We start from the raw sequence: 19209 nt of genomic DNA on the forward strand, positions 1-19209 counted from the left end.
ACTTCCAGACACTGGAAGGAAAGGGTGGGGGAAAGGAAATCTACCCAGAGATCATGTAAGAAATCCAGAACTGCTTTAAAAAACACCTGATGACAGCCAAGCCATCCAACACAAACAAGCATTGGGAACCAACTACAACAACTCCACAAGCCACAGAATACTTCTCTCAGGAGAAATCAAGGCCCCAAATTGCCACACACGGACACTATAAAACAATCCACCATTATCAATGTATCTAGACTACCCTTAAGTGGAATTAAATTATCTGTACTTTACAAGGAGTTAAATTTCTGTCCCACCATTCTAATACGTGAAGAACCAGAAGAATTATTTTTCCAAACTTGTCCCAAAGAATCTTTTGAAACAATGACGACACCATCCACACCTACCAGGTATCCACTGAAAGTCATAAGGAAAAAAGGATCATTTGACAGGATACCTCGCAGAGGGGGAAACCACATACTTGATCATTGACATTGATTTCTTCAGGAAAAGAATTGACTGAAATTTTTAAAATTCTATCCACCCCATTCTCTCCACTGCCGAGAGAATGGCTATACAGTCCATGAAACCCAACCACCAGACAGTGACCAAGCCAGTAGACACAGGGGGTTATCATTGTAGTTCTCACTTGCAGTGACTATGTTAATAAGGCCAAATGACAACGCTCCGGCACCGCCTACTATAAAGAACTCAAAGAAGATCACACAATTCAGTTGGGAATTTAAGGATAGCCTTTCCCCAACCACAAGAGAAACTCTACAACTTCATCTCCCATGAGCTCACCTCAAGGATGTTCCCAAGATACACAAACCAGAGAAGCCAGGCAGACATCTTATTTGGCCCAGACATACTGACTGAAGGAATACCAGACTCTCAGAAACCATCTCAAACCACTCATCGCACAAATCTTCCTCCAGACGACAACCAACTTTCTCCAGAAACTCTGTGGCTTTACCAGCCCACCTCCCAATAGAGAAAAGGGAGTGAAAACCTGTCACTGTAGAGCATTCTTTGGTGCACCGACCAGAAGAGTTCACCAGCTTCCACACCACAAAGGCCAGGAGAGTGGAGGAGACCAAAGTTGCAGCACCCCAGACAAAGCTCTAGAAGGGAGGATGCCTTAGGAGCTAATCCCCATTGTAGATTGAGCGTGAACATGTTGCAACATGTCCCTTTCAGCAGCACATAGTAGCTCCCTCCGCCCCCCCGCCCCCCCCACACACACACATACACTCCATGACCCTGCTCACCAGTCAGCCAGCTCTATGGGTTGGTGCAGGAGTCAGGAGCAGACCACAATCCCTCCTGACCATTTTGTGTGTGATTTGTGCCTCTGAACGCACTAAGAAGCGGCAGTCTTTATATTCCCCAGCTGCCAGGGCTAATGTCACAAGCTAACTCTCAAGGTCTAAGCAATGCTCTGTAGATGTGTCCTGGATCATGCATCAGTATCAGTGGATTATGTATCATTATGGTGGGGGGAGCTGAAATTCATTCTTTTAACCACCCTATTTCTTAAATAGGGAACATCCTTGAGCAGTGGCCTCATCAGTGCACTATGGTCTATAGCCTTACCTTGATGACCGTCTATGCTGCAGATTTTCTTCTGCAGTTCAGGGACCTTGTTGAACAGATCCTGGGAGCCGGAATAGACAATCGTTTGCTCTGGATTTCCCGTCACGTCATCCAGCTCCGCTCTTAAGAGCTCGCTGCCTACACCAATTAGGAAGAGCCCTCTGCCCCTGGCATATTTAGCTGCTTCTACCACAGGATCCTGAGCCTCTGAATCCGTGAGCAAGACAACCACACGTGGAAGATGGTCATGAACGTCTGCGAAGGCCGGAGCACTCTTAAAGCCATGCTGTGTAACATACCGAAGGGCTTTGCCAGTTAAGGTTCCCCGTCCACTGAAAAACATGGCATCCACGCTCCTCAGGAGAGCGGGCACTTCCTTATGCTCGCCTGCTTTGACAGAGATCTGGACATCGTGGCTGTACTGGGCCACTCCGACGTTGGCTGGGGAGTCTTCGCTCAACACTGCTTGAATGAACCTTTTCAGGAAGGCCTTGTAGCGCAGGAATCCCTCCACGGTGGTTCCAGAGGAGCTGTCCACCAGGAAAAGAAGATCCACACTGCACTCCAGACCCAGCTTTGGTGCTGGAAGCAAAGGAAGGGAATCAGTGCATGGAATGCAAAAAAGAATAAACAAGCACATCATGTGGGTCTCCTGAAATCTCAATGATCAGAAGGAAAAGGGAATGCACGTCAGAGCTCCTTTGTCAAGAAAACAAAACCACTGGCTGAGCAACATGGTTTTAGACAACAGGAGAATCAGGTCTCAGGATGCCACAAGAGCCTGTAGGGGTAGGGGAATACGTAGCAGGAAGGTTAGGGGGATCTTTTGGTACAATTTGAAACACCTTAAGGGGCTTACAGTTTCAGAGGGTGGGTTCACTGCATTTTCTGAAAATCAGGCCCCTTTAAGGTTTCTCAACATGGGCACTCAGAATTACTGATCCCTCTGGAAATTCCTGGCCCATATGTGCATGGAAGTTCTGCAGGGACCTGAGGGAAAGAAGGGTAGGGGTGAGGAGCCAAGGTACAAGTACTTCAGCTATCCCCCTCCTTCAGCTGACGGATCCACTTTCCATGCCCTGCTTCCAGATCTCCCTGCATGCTGAAAGGAGAGAGCCCCTAGGAGCCTGGACACAGAGGGGCTTCTGAGTACAGTGGGACTCAGAGATACCTACTGCGGGGAGGCTGTGAATATTCCCACCCCACCCAGGTTTTTGCATTGGATCAAAATTGCATCAGCCAAGTTTGGTGGATGTGTGTGGGGGGGAAAGGGGGAAGAGCAGCATAGCTAGACCACTTCTATGTAGTGGTCCTGTACTAAACTAGTACTGGTGTGCTGGTCAGCCTGCATGGTCGCAGCATCACTGAAATTTGACCCGGTTGCCCTTCCTGACTGCTAGGGAAGAGGCCCGGCCAAACAGAGTTGTGACCTCGTACACGGGCAATCCGTGCCTGTAAGGCAAAGTGCAGAGACCACCGAGAACGGACTTCTGGTGGCAGAGGCGCATGCAGGGTGGGGGTAAAAGAGAGGGGATGCTCGCCAGCTGAGGGGGACGCAGGGGCCCTGCTGGGCAGAGAGGAAGGAAAAGATACGTAGGGATCAGAACAGGGTTCTTATGAGGGGTGGAGCAAGGATTGGAATTTTCCCCTCATGGAAATCTCTCTCAGTTGCCACCACTGATGGGAATCCTTTCTTAAAGCCACAAGGGCTCTGAAGAGCGAGCACATGGGATGATCCCCTCGTGAAAGAGATAAAGCTGAACGTCCATAATGAGCTGTTCAGGGAGCACTAGGCAGCAAGTCCCAGTCCTTCACAGCCCTGTGCCAAACAGACTCAGTCCTTGGAGCAGGCAGGGTTCAAAAAGCAGGGGGTTAATCCCAACCCCAACCAGCAAATTGCATAATCCCTTCTTCCCTGCATTAGAATTCTAGACGAGGGCTGTCACAGGAAGGCAGGCTGCAGAGGGATGGGGGCAGTGTGTGTGCGTGTGTGTATGGGGGGGGTGAAAATCAAGGGACATGTGCCCCTCCAATACCATGGGGGGAAGGGACAAAGGGCCAGATGCTTGGGGGGGGAGGAAGGGGGCTAGAGTCCATGGCCAAGACTACTGGTCCCTGCCCAGGGTCCTGGCTGCTGCCCAGGGCAAGGCTCTGGCCCTGCACGTGCCCCCAGCCTCAGCCCTCCAGCCCTGTCCTGGCCCTACCTCCTGGAGATATGGCATCCACTCTGGACCCCCCACCTCCTTTAAGTACGTCCCTGCCTGGGGCTCGGTGTGACACAGGGACGAATTACATGGGGGACAGTCATGTGGCTTATGCCCTCCTCGTGTCCCTCCCCAGCCTCCAAGAGCTAACACCACAGCAGCGGATAAGACTTAGACCCACATACCACAGCTGGCATCTCCTCCAAATCCAACAGGACACACGCAGCGGTAGCTTTCTAATCCCTCTGGAACACATGTGCCTCCATTGTGACAGGGCTGGGAATCACAGGGATCTGCAAAGGCACCAGACAAGGAGCAGGAGAGGGCCTAGGTTGGGCCCAGAGAGAAAAATACAGTCACGCTACACAGCCGAGTAGACGTAAGCATTTGGAGCGTCTGTGCAGTCAGATGGACTCTAGGTCACGTGGAAGGTAATTTTCTCTCGTGTCTCACAAAGGTCTCAAGGAACATTTTCTCTATTCAAGTAATGCACAATTAAGCTAGGCCCTCATGTCTGCATTGATTTGATAGCGTTGCAGAACTCAATTTCTTAAAGGAAACCTATTTACACTGGAACGCTCCCATTCTTGAACCGGGCAGCGCCAACTGTTTGAAAAAGCCCACTTTTGCTAAAAGCTGTTTTGTAAAACCACATTACAATTCAGTGTGAGTGTTGCAATGCTGTCCATTCCTAAGCACAGTTTGCCACCTTGCAACTTCAAGTGCTCGGAAGTGAACTCACGTCCATCAGGGAAATGCTGGAGTAACTCCATTCCAGTAGCTCCACTGATGTAAATCTGAAGTAACTATTAAAATCAAGTTTGGTTCCTCCAAATTCACACCAGTGGTGCAGAGATGAGACTGGCCCATTCTGTTCAGATTCCGTTAGGTCCATATGGTGCATATTCAGCACTTATGCTTCTAGAAACCGGCTTATAACATGGTTTGCTCCAAGGCTACCATGAGAAATGGAGAACACAAGCAGTCCAAAACACTCTGCCGCTCAACATTTCGTCTCCTGGGCTCTATTTATGAAGCGTCTCCCCAGCATAGCATGCAACACGCTACACTGACCGGAGCTATCCATTTCATTTTCAGATCCTACCAGAACGTTCTGCATTGCTTCCATGCCCATACAAACTTTGCTAGACTGAAGAATCTCCATTTCCCCTCCAAATCAAGGCGCTTAAATTATGAGGATGTATTTTCAAAGGCTCCCCATTGCAAGTGGGGAGGTAGCAAGGGGGAGTCCATTCATTGCGCATGCCGATCCCTGCTCCATAGGCTCTGCTTACCAAAAAAAACCTCCCCAGAGTCACAGATGCACTGACTCTGGAAGATAGGCTGCCATCATCAAGTGATTTTAAGGAACCCGGAAAAAAACCCAAGAAGAAACACTCGAATTCCTTCCCCAGGGATCCCCCAAGCTCTTCTACTGCAAGAGAGCTTGGAAAAAAAAAAAAAAAAAAAGAAAAGAAAAGAAAACAAACTGTCTTTGATAGCTGACCTCTCAGGCTAGACAGGCACATGCACAGACCTGTTGCCTTCTAGAACACAAGAATCAAATCATCATTTTTAAGATGATGATTTTATTAACAAAAACACTAAAGAATATCCTTAATAAAGCATAGTTGGTTGCTAGGTGTTACAGAGCAACTGAGAGAAACAAATTAGAACACAGAGAACATAGTATCTCTGGGTACAGCATAGATAGCAAATGGGAGGGAGCACGTGGATTTTACACAGAGAAGCTTAACCAAACAACCAAACCAAAGAAAAATAGCTTGATCACAACTAAACATACATTCCTCTCTCGACTCATGAGCCGTACTTCAAGGCCCAGTTTACACCCATGCCCAATATCCCTTGTAGGCATGGTAATTCTGATTACCGTATCTTGCTCACTCTAGCCCTTAATTTACAACTCACACAAAGAGAAGGGGCAGCAGGATTTAAATGTCAGCACTGTGTCCCCTTGGTTCTTCTGGCCCCCTGCCAACACTCTTAGCGACCTGAGTTTAGTCACCGAGTGCCAGCCACCACTCTGCCTATCCATCACACTAGCAATCCCCGAACTTGGAGCCTGTTTCTTGCTGGCTCCTGCAGGTGACGAGAACAGTAATTTGGGAACAGTGCAATTCTATCAGCAAACAAAAACGTGAAGAATTTCAGATTAACTAGAGATTAATTTACACCTCCCTCCAGGAGTGAAGGGTTTAACTCAACAGAATGATTTAATTGTTAAGAATATGAGTGAAACAAGAAGTTTCACTCTTTTCTTCAGTGATTAATGAAAGACTGGAAAAAAAGGGCCAATTCCTCACTAATACCCATTACGAATTATAATCCCTGTTTTTCTGATCCATGCTGGGGAGCTGAATGTGGTTTAAAATAATAACGCGAGTTAAGTTAATCTTTTTCACCTTAGATTGTAAAAAAGATTTCAGAAAGATTGAATCCTACCTGGGCAAGTAGTTCGGTAGCATCTGGCCGGGTGTTTTATCAAGACTTTTTTCCAGCTAAGATAGAAAGATTGATACAAAATATGAAAGTGGACTGACCAAGCATTTAAAGATTAACAAGACATTTGAAAGACAAATCCTGAAGCTATATTGAGTTAAAGTTTTTGACAAATTGGTCTTCCCTCAGAAAATGCAGTTTAGTTGAAATTGAAACATTTTGTGAGAACAGATCCATTTTTGATGTGATGTGATGTGAAATATTATGTGAAAAAGTTATAGCAAATTAGTTTGCCTATCGTTTTGGTTCACTTTGTTTAGACTATTTACTATTTATTTGCTGGATTAAAATATTTGATATCTTTTTATAATACGTTTCAATGGTTCTGCCTTGATTTTGTTAAACTTTTCGTGCTGTGGAAAATATCAAGTTTTTATTTCAAAACTGAATAAAAACAAAATTGTGAAATGTTGCAATTTCCCATGGAATGGAAACATTGGTTTCCAACCAGCTCTAACTCTACCGGTTAATGGGACTGTACCAGGAAGCAATTCTTGATCCCTAATCCTTTCACATGAGATCAATGAGTGAATGCTCATTGATCATCTTTTGAAGCCTTGTCTCTCATCTTAAAGGTGACATGAAAGAGAAAAATAGATTAAGTGTGTGTCCTTTTTGCTTGTTTATAACTTGCAAGAGACTAGGAAAGTTTTGTTTTGAAAGATGTATGGATTCCTAATTAAAAAAAAAATCCTTATGCCAGTCTCATCAAGTCTAGTTTTCCCTAGCTTTTCTGGAGGACTCATTGGGGACTTAGAGAAGTTGAGTGGCATTTCTCAGCCTTTCATGGAAGAGGAAAGGATGCTCAACCTTTAACAGATTTTTCCTTCCAGCAGTTTGTAAGACATTTGAGTTTCTTAAAAAAAATAAAATAAAATACAAAAATTCTGAGATTTTGAACAGCCAGAATAAAAATAGATCCCCATCTCCATGAGTCAAGTTTCACTTCCTTTGTACATATCATAATCCCATTTGTTTCCCAATGTTTTCTAAAGCAGACAAGACCTGAATTTCAAGCATAAAAAGCAACGGGGGGGGGGGGGGGGGAGGAGAACCCACCAACAATCCTTCCCACCTTTCCTTTTCAAGACCTCTTTATGTCTTATATATTTTGAAGAGTGAGTGAGTTTGTGCAAAAAAAAAAAGTCATAGTTCATGATTATCTACATAAACAATCTTGCCACTTAAATTAGCTGAATGAACTATTTTTTACACTGGAATATGTTGGGTGAAAGATTTAAATAATTATTTTTGTTTTTCATCAAAAAAATCATGACTATTGTGATTAGAGTTCCTAAAATATTTACTAACAAAATTAAAATCGAGTCACCTATTCAACTATCATTTTAGTGCAAAGAAAATGTTTACTATTACAAATCACAAAATAATTCAAATTAGTTATGGAAAGAGTAATGGAAGCTTTAAGAGTTTCTGATTCAAATGTACTATGTATGTTAATTATTCAGTAAAATGAATAACGTTTGAAGTTGAAATCCTACAAATTTAAAACTGTTCTCTTACTTCCCTTTTTCAAGCACATTAATAAAAAATTCTATTACATACATTTAATTTCTTAATCTTTCCTATAAGTGTAATCTACTCAAAATGACTTTGCCCAGTCAACAACAGGCCTCACCTGCTCATCAACTATGTTTTAGTTGTCTATTTGTTAATTGTCTATTTGTTCAAGAACTCCTCCTAAATGGTAAGAGCTAGGACCACCAAATTCAGTATACAGCTTCCAATGATCATAACTTTAAGCAAGTTAAGGGTTTGGTTGTGCCAGGAAAATGGGATGTGCCTGGAATGGAATTGCTTCTCATAAAACGATACAGAAAAGAGAATCACTGGACAGGTGAAAGGGGCTGACTGGGGGCATGTTCCCCACCATCCAGGTCTACCCCAGCCTTAAGCCTTCCACCCCCCAGATGCCCTTTAGGGAGGATGGGGGGCTGAAGCTCCACATACACACCCTAAATTCATAAAGGACATTGTTGATTGTTCCCCTTCATCCCTGTTAGAGAACGAGGGGGAAAGTGCACAAACTTAATTGAGTTAAGGACCAGAGCAATGCCGGGTAAATGTGCTAGTTGCTAGTACATCATAAAAACAATTTTTTTAAAAGGTCACTTTAAAATTACTTCACTTACTGTACAAAAACTGCTGTAATGAACTTTTAAGACGGCATTCAATGTAAAGATCTGACAAATTTTCAACAAGCTTTCAGGTACATTCTCACCTCAGTGTGAGGGGAATCTCCTTGTGCAACTCGCTGACATTGACTCGATAATACACTTCTTTGTTTGCAGCCTATCTGCTCAGCATTTGCTTCAGGAGGAGCGGGAGCGAAGCCTCTCCGTAGGGGAGAGTCTCCCAGTACTCTCGGGACAGATATCCCTTGAGAAAAGGACTTCCCTGAAAATAAAAGCTTGCATGGCTAATACCGGAACTAGCTGGATTCCATACAGCATCTACAGTCTGTCTGGGATTTACCCACTCTCTGTACTGCATAGAACACAAACAAGTGTTGCACAAATAGGAATTGTGTGAAATACATAAATGAGGCTGTTTACACAACAAGCAGGATGGTCAAGTGGCTGGGGAACCTGTCTGGGAATCTGGGTTTTACCCCTGGGCTTTACCACAGATCCTCTGGGTGATCTTGAGTAAGTTACTTTGTCGCTCTGCCTTAGTGTCCCCTCCCACCTTTTGCTTAGATTGCAAGTTCTTTGGGGCACAGATCATCTTTTACTATATCTACACACAGAGCCTGGTCCAACCTCAGCTGTGGCCACTAGGTGCCATTGTAATATAAAGTTACAGCAAATTATAAACCCAGGTCATCCAATCTAACAACAGACGTGTGTGTGTTCTGATTTGGTGTGCTCTATTGACTTAGGAGAGAAAGCTAGCTGACTCACCTGTAAAACGGACAGAGCGACGTATGCACTGCATTTGGTCTCTTTGACCCTTTCCAACACATATAGCTCCCTGCCAGCTCTTTCACCGTCTCCAGCGTCTTGCGTTCGCAAGGGTGAGATTCAATGCTGCAACCTGGCACAAAGAGCACACACAGGAGAGAGAGGGCATGTGTCGGCAAGTGGAGCTGTCTGGGAGAAGAAGCTGAACCAGCTGGGATAGTGCTCACACAGCAAGGCCCGCTTGTCTCATTGCCCAGCAAAGAGAGCTTATGGCATTTTTTCCACAACCTCAGCGATGCCACAAAACAGGTCACATGCTGCTGGGAGGGCAGGCCAGTCCTTTACCGGACTTCTGGCCACAGCTTCTCTGACCTGCTTTGTTCTGGCACAGTTCCTGCAACCACAAGGCCATCCATGTTGTTCTGTTCCACATAGGTTCTTATACCACCCACATCACTGTGCTATCTAAGCACCTTCCAGTGGTGGATTAAGCAATGTGATTTACATGGTCATGTGTGGGGGTCTTTTTGAGGATTTTCATCTCTCCTCTATCTTAAGTGTTTATATGGCCCCGTGCCTGCACATCTGAGAGCCTTGCTGTCTTTAATGTATTTCTCCTCAACACCCCTTTGAGGCAGGCATCATTTCCATTATAGATGGGGGAATTGAGGCATGAAGAGACAAAGTGACTTGACCAATGTCACACAGTAAAACTGTGGCAGAGCAAGGACTCCAACCCAGGTCTCCTAAGATCTAGGTGAGTTCCCTGATCACCAAACCATCCTCTCTCTCTCACACACATTTCCCTGGGCAGACCCGAGGCTATGAGCAGTGCACACAGTGGTGTGTCATCTTTAGACTGAGGCTAACCTGTCACAGCCTCCGTTTCTCTCCACTAGAAGAGAAGCCATCCCAAAGGGGTTGAGGTGCTGGCTTCAGAGAGCAGCTCCGGAAGCAAAAGGCCATGTTGCCAACCCCGCTACGGAAGTGGAAGGGAAGACAGTCAATAGCAAACACGCCCCAGGGGGCGCCAGAGTTACCTGGAGACACAGCGCTGCAGATGGCAGAGCTGGTGAGGGTGCTATACAGGCCATTGGCAGCATCCGCTACATGTTCGGCAAACAGCACGTGCTGCTCAGCGGGGTCACTAGCCAGCATGTGCAGCTCCTCCCACCTGCGCAGGGACAGGACCAGTTAGTTATTCTCACGGCACGGCAGGGCCAGACCAGTCTCGGCAGTCACAGCGTTATTTCCTGGGCGGGCAGTAGCAAGAACACACTCTCAGCAAGTGCCAGGAACCCGGTAAATCGTCTCTTCAAAACCCACTGACATTGCTGCAGACCCAGAGCAGAGCACTTCTCTGACCAGCCCCCCCCCCTCACCCCTTTCACAAACCAGCCCTTCTGTTCCACATCCACAGCCCCCCCATGGGTGCTGGGTCAGTCTGTTTAGCAGGGGTGCTGAGGGCCAGTGAACAAAACTGTAAACCCTGCCCCCTATGATGGAAACCGTCTCATGCCAGAGGCTGCTGCAGCATCCTCAGCACCGGTACCCCTTCCCAAATTGCACCTCCCACTCTGTGATTGTCCCTTGCCAACTTGCAGTGGTGGATCGACCACTGGGCCAATGGAGCTCTGGCCAATTGGGTGGCCCCTAGAAAATTGAGCCTGATCCCCCTGCCTAGGAGATGATCCTGCCGGGGGATAAGGGAAACCCCGGCCCCTGGAAGGAGTACCGGGCAGACAGAAGAAGTCCCTATATGCTGATTCTTCTCCCTGGCAAGGGGACAAGGTGGGGCGGGGCTGGGGCAGAGGGGATTGCGGGTGGAAGGAATGGAGAGTGGTTCCCCCTTGCTCTGGCCCAGGGCCCCACAAACCCCTAATCCTGCTCTGGCCCACCTGGATCCTGAAGGCAATGGCTAGTCTGTTAGCAGTGCACCCTCCCCCCCGCACAAGACAATTTCCTACCTTGGAAACTTGACTCCCACAGCAAACACTGTGGTGCCTCTGTCCTTCAGCTGCTTCGCAGGCATTGCTACACTGCCTTGCGATTTTCCATCGGAGAGGACGATCAGGATTTTAGGGACAGAGGAATTTCTGCCACCCGGGAAGCCTTTCCGGAGAACATATTTCAGCGCGAGCCCCGTGTCTGTGCTCCCACCTCTGAAACAAGCAAGAGAAAATGGAAGGAAAGGGAAGTGGAGGGACAGAGGTTTCTGGCTAAACTTCCTTTTCCTTCCTTCCTGTCCCCTGCAATTCACGTTGAACAAAGAGTGAGGAAGGGAGAGCAGCTCACCTGGATTTCTCACTGGTTTCATTTGTTGCAGTTAGGAAGGTAAAGGAGGAGAAAAGCTAACTATGACTCATGAGAGCAGAGCACAGCTTGTAGATACAGGTCCAAGGTGGAAAAGCATTCTGGGTATTAATATGCAAATAAAGCAGTACCAAGTATCCTAGTCAGGTTTAGAATTCAATCACCTGGCCACTGCTACCGGCACTGGGGAAGGGTTGTGAAGTCTGCAAAAATTATCAACTTCCATTCATTTTTGTCTTGGACACCGACATATTGTAACAATGGCACATTGTTTCATCACGTTATTATTAGTAGTCTGACAGTAGGATAGAGAGACCAGGATCCCTTTGGACTAGGTGCCGTACAAACATATAGCCAGAGAGTTATAGTCTAAAGCAGTGGCAGGCAACCTGTGGCCCATCAAGGTTCTACATGTGGCCTGGGAGACATTCTGTTTACCGTTGCCCATGCACGGGGTAGTCAGATTCTGCTGGTTTCCACCCACATAGATTTTTTCCGCTACCAGTTTTACTGAAGTGCCACGCGTGTAAAGCAAACGCATTTGAAGTGAGGTGTGTGCTGACTGCACCCAGCATTGACTGAGAGCCAGGCACTCCCTCGGTATCCACTTCAAGCGCCGCGACACTTCAATCAGCACCCTCTGCAAATTCTAGGTATGCAAGCACAGTGAGCAAAACTACCCTATCCTGGGAGACCATCTTGGTTATGACAGACTTGTGGCTCACTGCGATGAAGGAGGGCCACGCATGCAGCCTATTCACGAGCCTATTTGCCCATCACCGGTCTAAATCGACAAGGAAAGGAGAGGAGTAGGGAAAGGAAGTACATTTATTCCCATTTTACAGGTAGGGATTTAAGGCAGAGAGAACAAATGTCAGATTTTCAAAGGAGTTCCAAGGAGTGACGATCTCAGCTGTTTGTTTTTTTTTTCCTCCAATCTGGACATGAGCACTTAGAGACAGGCCCTTATTTGGTGTCCATAGAAATGATGGTCTCTTATGAAATTCTGGCCCTAAATTAGGTGCTGAGTATTTGAAAGTGTGACCATGAGCTCTCCTGAAACCTGGGCCGGTTACGTGAGGACAAAGGTCATGCAAACAGATCTGGGAACTTACCTCATGACCCCTAGTGAAATACCCGACACACACAGCTCTGTCCCTTTCTGTGCTTCTTTCCTCCATGTCTAATTCAGAGAACAGTCCATAAACGTAGCTCTTAGAAATGCATTTGCAGTGAAGTGTCAACCAACCGAATATTTTGGCAGTCACAGTATTTTGACACTGCAATGGGAATGCCCCATTGGAAGAATCCTGACAAATTCATGCTCTATTTTGGTCAATTTCACAGTCATAAAATCATAAATTTCATTATTTCAAAAATCATAAATGTCATGATTTCAGCTATTTAAATCTGAAATTTCACACTGTTGTGATTTTAGGGGTCCTGATGCAAAAAGGAGTTGTGGGAAGGGGGGGAGAAATCACAAGATTATCAGGGGGGTGCAGTACAATATCCTTGCTTCTGAGCTCACTTACAGAGTCTCCCAACCAGAAATCTTATTTTTGGCAACCTGGTAGCTGGAACCCACCCCTTACTATTTTGCTTATTCCTATATTTCAGCCTTTTATCCAAAACTAGGTGAAACAGTCATGTGCAAAGTGATTATTTCTGTTAGATCGATCAACATTCTTTTGCCATTGTTAAAACACATTTTCAGTGCCAAGCTAAATTCCAAGTATCTAATGGGGTTTCATCTTCTCTGCTCTCAGTGGCTTTGAAACAACAGCCAAAGAGAAGCTCGTGTGTCTCTGCTACACTTCCCCGAGAACATTACACAAAAGGTTTTCTAGACTGTATAATTAAGTTGTCACTGGAAAAAAAAAATATCCTTACAGATTTTGCTTGCTTGAAGAGGATCCCGAGTCTGTTTGCAAACTATGGGCCATATTCAGAATTAGTTTAGACACTTTGCCTAGTGAATGAGCTGCTACTCTAACCCTTTTCTGCTGAAATTCTACAGTCTGTGAGTAGGGATGTAAAATCCTGTTTGTTTGATTAGGACATTATGTTTAACCGGTTAACTGATTAAAGGGGTACAGGTGTGGGGATCTGCTCTAGCCCCACAGGGTTGGACTGGTCCCCACGTGCTGTGGCTGCACTGGAGTGGTCCCCCTTGCCGTGTACAAGGGCTGATCTGGACAGCCAGCTGGAGCAGCCCCTGCCTGTGGCCAGAAGAGGGGGCAGGCCTGACACAGACAGGGGCTACTCTAGCCAGCCTGTCAGAGCAGTCCTTGCCAGAGGTGCCCTGCCAGATAACCAGAACTGGTAAGCCTCACCCGTTAAAGTTAACCAGCCTACTGGTTAACCATTCACATCTTTACCTCTAGGAGATCCTCTTAAATTTGTCCCATCATGGGCTTAATCTAACATGCTCTACTAGACAAACAAATGAAATTAGGACTTTTTTTTTTTTAAAAGAGATGATTTGGGCTCCAATTTTCTTTTACAGATTAAGGCTCATTCGACACTTGGAAGTAATGTGGGCGTAACTGTGTCAGTCAGGGGTGTGTTGGAGCTGGGCTTCTATTGATGTAGCTAATGCTCGGGGAAGTGGTGTCCTTTTGTTGGGGTACACTGTGTCTACACTAGGGAGCTATGCCAGCATACAGTACTTCCTCATTTCTCTTCAAGTTTCATGGGGACCTACAAAGATTCAAGGTATTGCTCTTAAAGGAGTTAATCATCTGGACTTCGAAGTGATCCTGTACCGCACCAAAAGGCCATTTTAGTGTCAGACCACTGCCCTGACACATGGGAGCCCCACATTCAATTTTCTTTCTAACTGGCCAACCCAACAGGGAATGAAAGTGTGTTTCTCTCTCCATAGTAACCCCAACAATTGATTAGCAAGCACTGATGATGAGCTATGAAGGGAATCTACTGCCTAGTCTGCAGAGACAAGCACAGAACACCAGGCCTTGCCAGAAAACGTGCATACCCTAAAAAAGAAGAGGGCCGGCTAAGAGAACTTACCTGAACACAATCTTCTTGATTTTCTCCTTTACTTCCTGCTTGTTTAAATACAAATCCAAGGGGAATTCCAGCTGGGGAGTTGAGCTAAACTGTATCACTCCCACTCGGACCTGAAAGAAGAGGTTGAATAGCAGGAGGAGCCGGGAGGCTTGTAGAATGTTGATCATGTGACAGATTTAGGCACACTGAATTGTTTCAAGATGAATCACGTGCTTCTCGGTGCCCTTCTTGGCTGCGACCCTCTAACAAATCCCCTTCGCTCACATTCCAAAGGGGAGGCGGCGGGGCTGGGCGGTAGAAGCTCATTCTGAATGTTCCTTGGCAGATAATACGGAGGGCACCAGCTGCTAAGTAGTGAGGGGAACATGGGGAGCTGACACCCTTTGCCCTTAGCCTGCCGCCATTTGCCCCTGCCCTGGTGCCTGTGCCCTGTCCCCACCCCACCAGCTGGTGCATATGCTTCTGCCCCTCCACCAGGTGAAATGTCTCTACCAGGCCCTACTGTGGCAAGTCCCAAAAAGGGCAGTGAGGAGAGGGAGTTTAAAAAACTCCCTAAAAGCTGGAGCTGTAAGGTTTTCCATGGGTCTATGGCAATGCAGAGTCAAAACTGCCCCACATTCAGTTTTCATGGAAAGTCTTCTAAGTTGTCTAACCCCACAGTTGGTCCTTGACTTAAGCCAAGATAAGGAAAATGTTCAGGAGCTGAGCTGGATCCAATCCCTTCTCATTTATTTTAATTCATTTTATCCAGATTGGATCTAAATGCCAGGCACTTGGACTCTAATCAGAATATCTTAGCCAAGCAGTCATATGCAATCTCTGCGGAGCATCAGCTCTTATAGCAGGCCTATTGTGACAACTCTCCAGTAGCATGAGCCCTAGGGAAGCTAGATTGTGCTGGTGTGATGGTAAAACCAGAAGTGTCTGAAGCAAAAAACTAGAAGATGGAGGTGGGGTATTAACATAAAAACAGGGCAATATTTGTTGTACATGGAGAAATTGCTCTTAATCACATAGAGACAGGAAATCCAATGGAAGCTCCTCACTTGTTCTTTGCTGGATAGGACAGCTGGTCCCTGGGGTTATGGTCAGCCAGGAAGGGCAGAGATCCCAGAACCAATCAGCAACCACCACTCACCAGCAGAAAACCAGAAACACTTATTGCAGGCAGGTGTCTATAGGCTACTTTACCCCATTGTTGATGGCCTGCAGTGAAATCCTTCTATTCTACCCCTTCACATCCATTTTCAAATAGAGAATACTTTTAAAAAGAGAGAGAGAACAAACAGGACTTCTGCGGGCTTCATAACTACTTATATCTATGAGTTAACTTCCTGGGATCAGTTCTGCAGCCAGGATTTCCAAAAGTGATTTCTGGGTGCCTGCCCTGAGACGAATTCAAGGGGCCCAGTTTTGAGAAAGAGTTGTACACCCGTCCTCAGAAAAATCAGGCTATTTTATTTAGTCATGCAAAAACAAACAAAAAAAACAAAACAAAAACCCACAACCCTCACTAATCACCTGGCTCGTAGCCTTTAATCTGAAAGCTCTTGTCCCATTGTTGTTAAAATGCCAAATGGAACTTGAAACATTTGCAACATATACATGCAATCCAGCCTCAGCAGTTCATCCAACCTCCCCACAGCCTACTCTGCAAATCCTTTAGCTCCCTCCCTCCGCACAGCTCTAGTGTTTTTCATTTCACTCTGCACCAGTGACGGGCAACCAGGACTAGTGAGTGGGCTGCTTGAGTGGCCCTCCAGACTGAAATCCGTCACGTGCACTATCCATGACCCCACGAGTAAATACATTTAAGACATGGAATGCTGACTACTTCAAAACACGCAGAAGTGCTTTAATCCTTCATAGATTAATAGAACGGTCATCAACTTCAAGAGATAACGAAAAAGACACATTTACACTTGCTTTACAACATCAGACTCCAGCCCGGCCTCTTTCCTGCCCCCCTCTCCGCTCCTCCCACACCCTCCCAGCACTTCCAGAGCGCTGATTTGCAGTATTCATTCATGGGAGAAGCAGGGACAGGATGCAAATCAGCTGATTCATGGTGCTCCAGAAGTGCTGGGAGGGAGAGGGAGGAGTAGGTGAGTGTGGGGCTCCAGTGCCCCAGTGCATGAAAGATGAGGGCTCAAGAGGCAAACAGGGGGGCAGAGAAGGGGTGCGTGGACCACACATAGAACTCTGATGGGCCACAAGCTGCCCACCACTGCCCTACACTGACTGTCGTTGGATGTTTCAGGTAGAGCCCTGCTGTCTGTAACTAAAACGAGACGTTTGCTGCCACACTCACCCTCTCTGGACTGATGTCCAAGGCATCGCAGAGTTTGCCTGCCAAGTGCTTAGACCTCTCAAAGCTTCCTTTGCCAATGCTGTGTGACCCATCTAACAGAAGCAGGATATCTACTGGAGCAGAGCACTGCATCACTAGAGGGGAACAAGATAACATGCTGTCAGGGTTACTGGTTGTAACTCGATTTGGTCGTAAGTCGGAAATACACTTAAGCACTCTGCCAGTGCTGTTCAAAAAACTTGGCGAACATGGTTCTCAACTCGAAAATATCATAATGGGGTTAATGGAAGGTTGGTCATAAGCACAGATGGTCGTAAGTCAGTGTGTTCGTAAGTGTGTTCGTAAGTCGGGGAGTGGCTGTACTAAACTGCTCATGATAGTTAAGACCAGAGCAGACTGTGAAGAGCTTCAAAAAGATCTCACCGAACTAAGTGATTGGGCAACAAAATGGCAAATGAAATTTAATGTTGATAAATGTAAAGTCATGAATAGTGGAAAAAATAATCCCAACTATACATACAATATGATGGAGGCTAATTTAACTGTAACTAATCAAGAGAGGTATCTTGGAGTCATTGTGGATAGTTCTCTGAAAACAGCCACTCAGTGTGCAGCGCAGTCAAAAAAGCAAATAGAATATTAGGAATCATTTAAAAAAGGGATAGAGAATAAGACAGAAAATATCTTACTGCCTCTATATAAAACCATGTTACCCCCACATCTTGAATTCTGTGTATAGATGTGGTCGTCTCATCTCAAAAGAGATATATGGGTATTGGAAAAAGTTCAGGAAAAGGCAACAAAAATGATTAGGGGGTTTGGAATGAGTCGCATATGAAAAGAGATTTAAAAGACTGGGAATTTTCATCTTGAACAGAGACTAAGGAGGGATATGATAGAGGTCTATAAAATCTTGACTGGTGTGGAAAAAGTAAATAAGGAAAAGTTATTTACTTGTTCCCATAACATAAGTACTAGGGTCACCAAATGAAATTATTACAATTTGCCAGATGATGTGGTGAAGATTAGGACTTTAACAGGGTTCAAAAAAGAGCTAGATAAATTCACAGAGGTTAGGTCCATGAATGGCTATTAGCCAGGATGGATAGGAATGGTGTCCCTAGCCTCTGTTTGTCTGCAAATGGATGGCAGGAAAGGGATAACGTGATGATTATCTGTTGTGTTTACTCCCTTTGGGGTACCTGGCATTGGCCACTGTCGGCAGACAGGATACCAGGCTAGACGGACCTTCAATCTGACCCAGCATGGCCGTTCTTATGTTCAGGGTACATATTTACATACAGGTGACAACAGAATTCACTGAGACAGGTTTACAGAAAAAAAAAAAAGCCAACTGACTTTATCGGTCTCTCTCATCCAGAGAGAAAGAGCAAGAAATCCAGGCATATAGGATTTCCACAGTACTGCACAAGCCCCCTCCCTTGGAGTTCCCAAAGTCCAATAACCTTTTGGTTGGGTTCCTGGCACTGCAAAACCATAATCAGTTCATCCTGAGGACTTGGGGTTTCCCCATACTCTCACCTTAAATTTTAGCCACCTAAACAGTCTTTACCATATTAAAGCTCTTAATTAGTAGATTCAGGTTACCCTGTTTAACACAGACAGTGCATCTAGACATCCACTAAGATGCTCCACAAGAAGATGCAGAAAAGGCTAGGCAACAGTGACTGATGAAAGTTTGTATGTGGAAGACCTGACGTGTAGCAGCTGTAGAGAGGAAGAATGGTCCAGTGGTTAGTGTGCTTGCCCGGGACTAAGGAGATAAGGTTCATAATCGTTGCTCTACAACTGACTCCCTGGGCAATTGGTGATGGGGACCATGAGTCAGATGTGCCAAAGCTGAACATCTAGAGCTAGGTGCTTAGAGAAGGGCAAAAAAAAATTAGAGCAGCTTGAAAAAGTAAAAAATAAATCACATCAAAAATGTTCGCAGTTGTTTCACAACAGCTGAAAACAAGCCATTTTCTCTCCCTCTTTTCTTTCACGTTCACATCCTTGAAGATTTTATCAGAACAGTTGTTTGCATTTTGATAATGTGTGCAAGATACATTTCAAGGAAAAATGTTGCAAGAGAGATAGCAAAAATGAAGACATATCAAAGAAGTCAACAATTTTTCAAGTAAGTTCGTTTTCAAGAACAAAACATATTTATTTGAAAAATGTTAATGACCTCAAACTTTTGTTGTGGGTGAGGACGTCCCTCAACTATGCTGAGAAAAAGCAGATTTTGGGCAAGTGGCTAAAAAGACATCTTTCTTTGAATCCCCCGTGAAGGAGTTAAAACACCCCTGAGGTATGTTAGACCTGT

The 19209-nt window shown here is 45.6% G+C and overlaps 1 protein-coding gene across 5 annotated transcripts in view; it reads right to left on the reverse strand.

The window, feature by feature from the left end:
• The window catches only part of VWA2 (von Willebrand factor A domain containing 2), a 76286-nt gene that overhangs the window by 37870 nt on the left and 19207 nt on the right, over positions 1-19209 (reverse strand). For all 5 annotated transcript variants that reach the window (XR_016350193.1, XM_089780205.1, XM_075935422.2 and 2 more), the window contains 8 exons: positions 16881-17014; positions 14570-14679; positions 11191-11385; positions 10264-10397; positions 9224-9356; positions 6246-6301; positions 3968-4075; positions 1579-2160 (listed from right to left, as the gene is read on the reverse strand). Coding sequence is in view for 4 of the 5 variants with exons in the window: in XM_089780205.1 (XP_089636331.1) it covers positions 1579-2160; positions 3968-4075; positions 6246-6301; positions 9224-9356; positions 10264-10397; positions 11191-11385; positions 14570-14679; positions 16881-17014 (1452 nt within the window). In the remaining variant the exon portion in view is untranslated. The remainder of the gene's footprint in view (positions 1-1578; positions 2161-3967; positions 4076-6245; positions 6302-9223; positions 9357-10263; positions 10398-11190; positions 11386-14569; positions 14680-16880; positions 17015-19209) is intronic.

This window comes from Pelodiscus sinensis, chromosome 8, assembly GCF_052426305.1.
Source record: "Pelodiscus sinensis isolate ZL-2025 chromosome 8, ASM5242630v1, whole genome shotgun sequence".
In the NCBI taxonomy this organism is placed as follows: Eukaryota; Metazoa; Chordata; order Testudines; family Trionychidae; genus Pelodiscus; species Pelodiscus sinensis.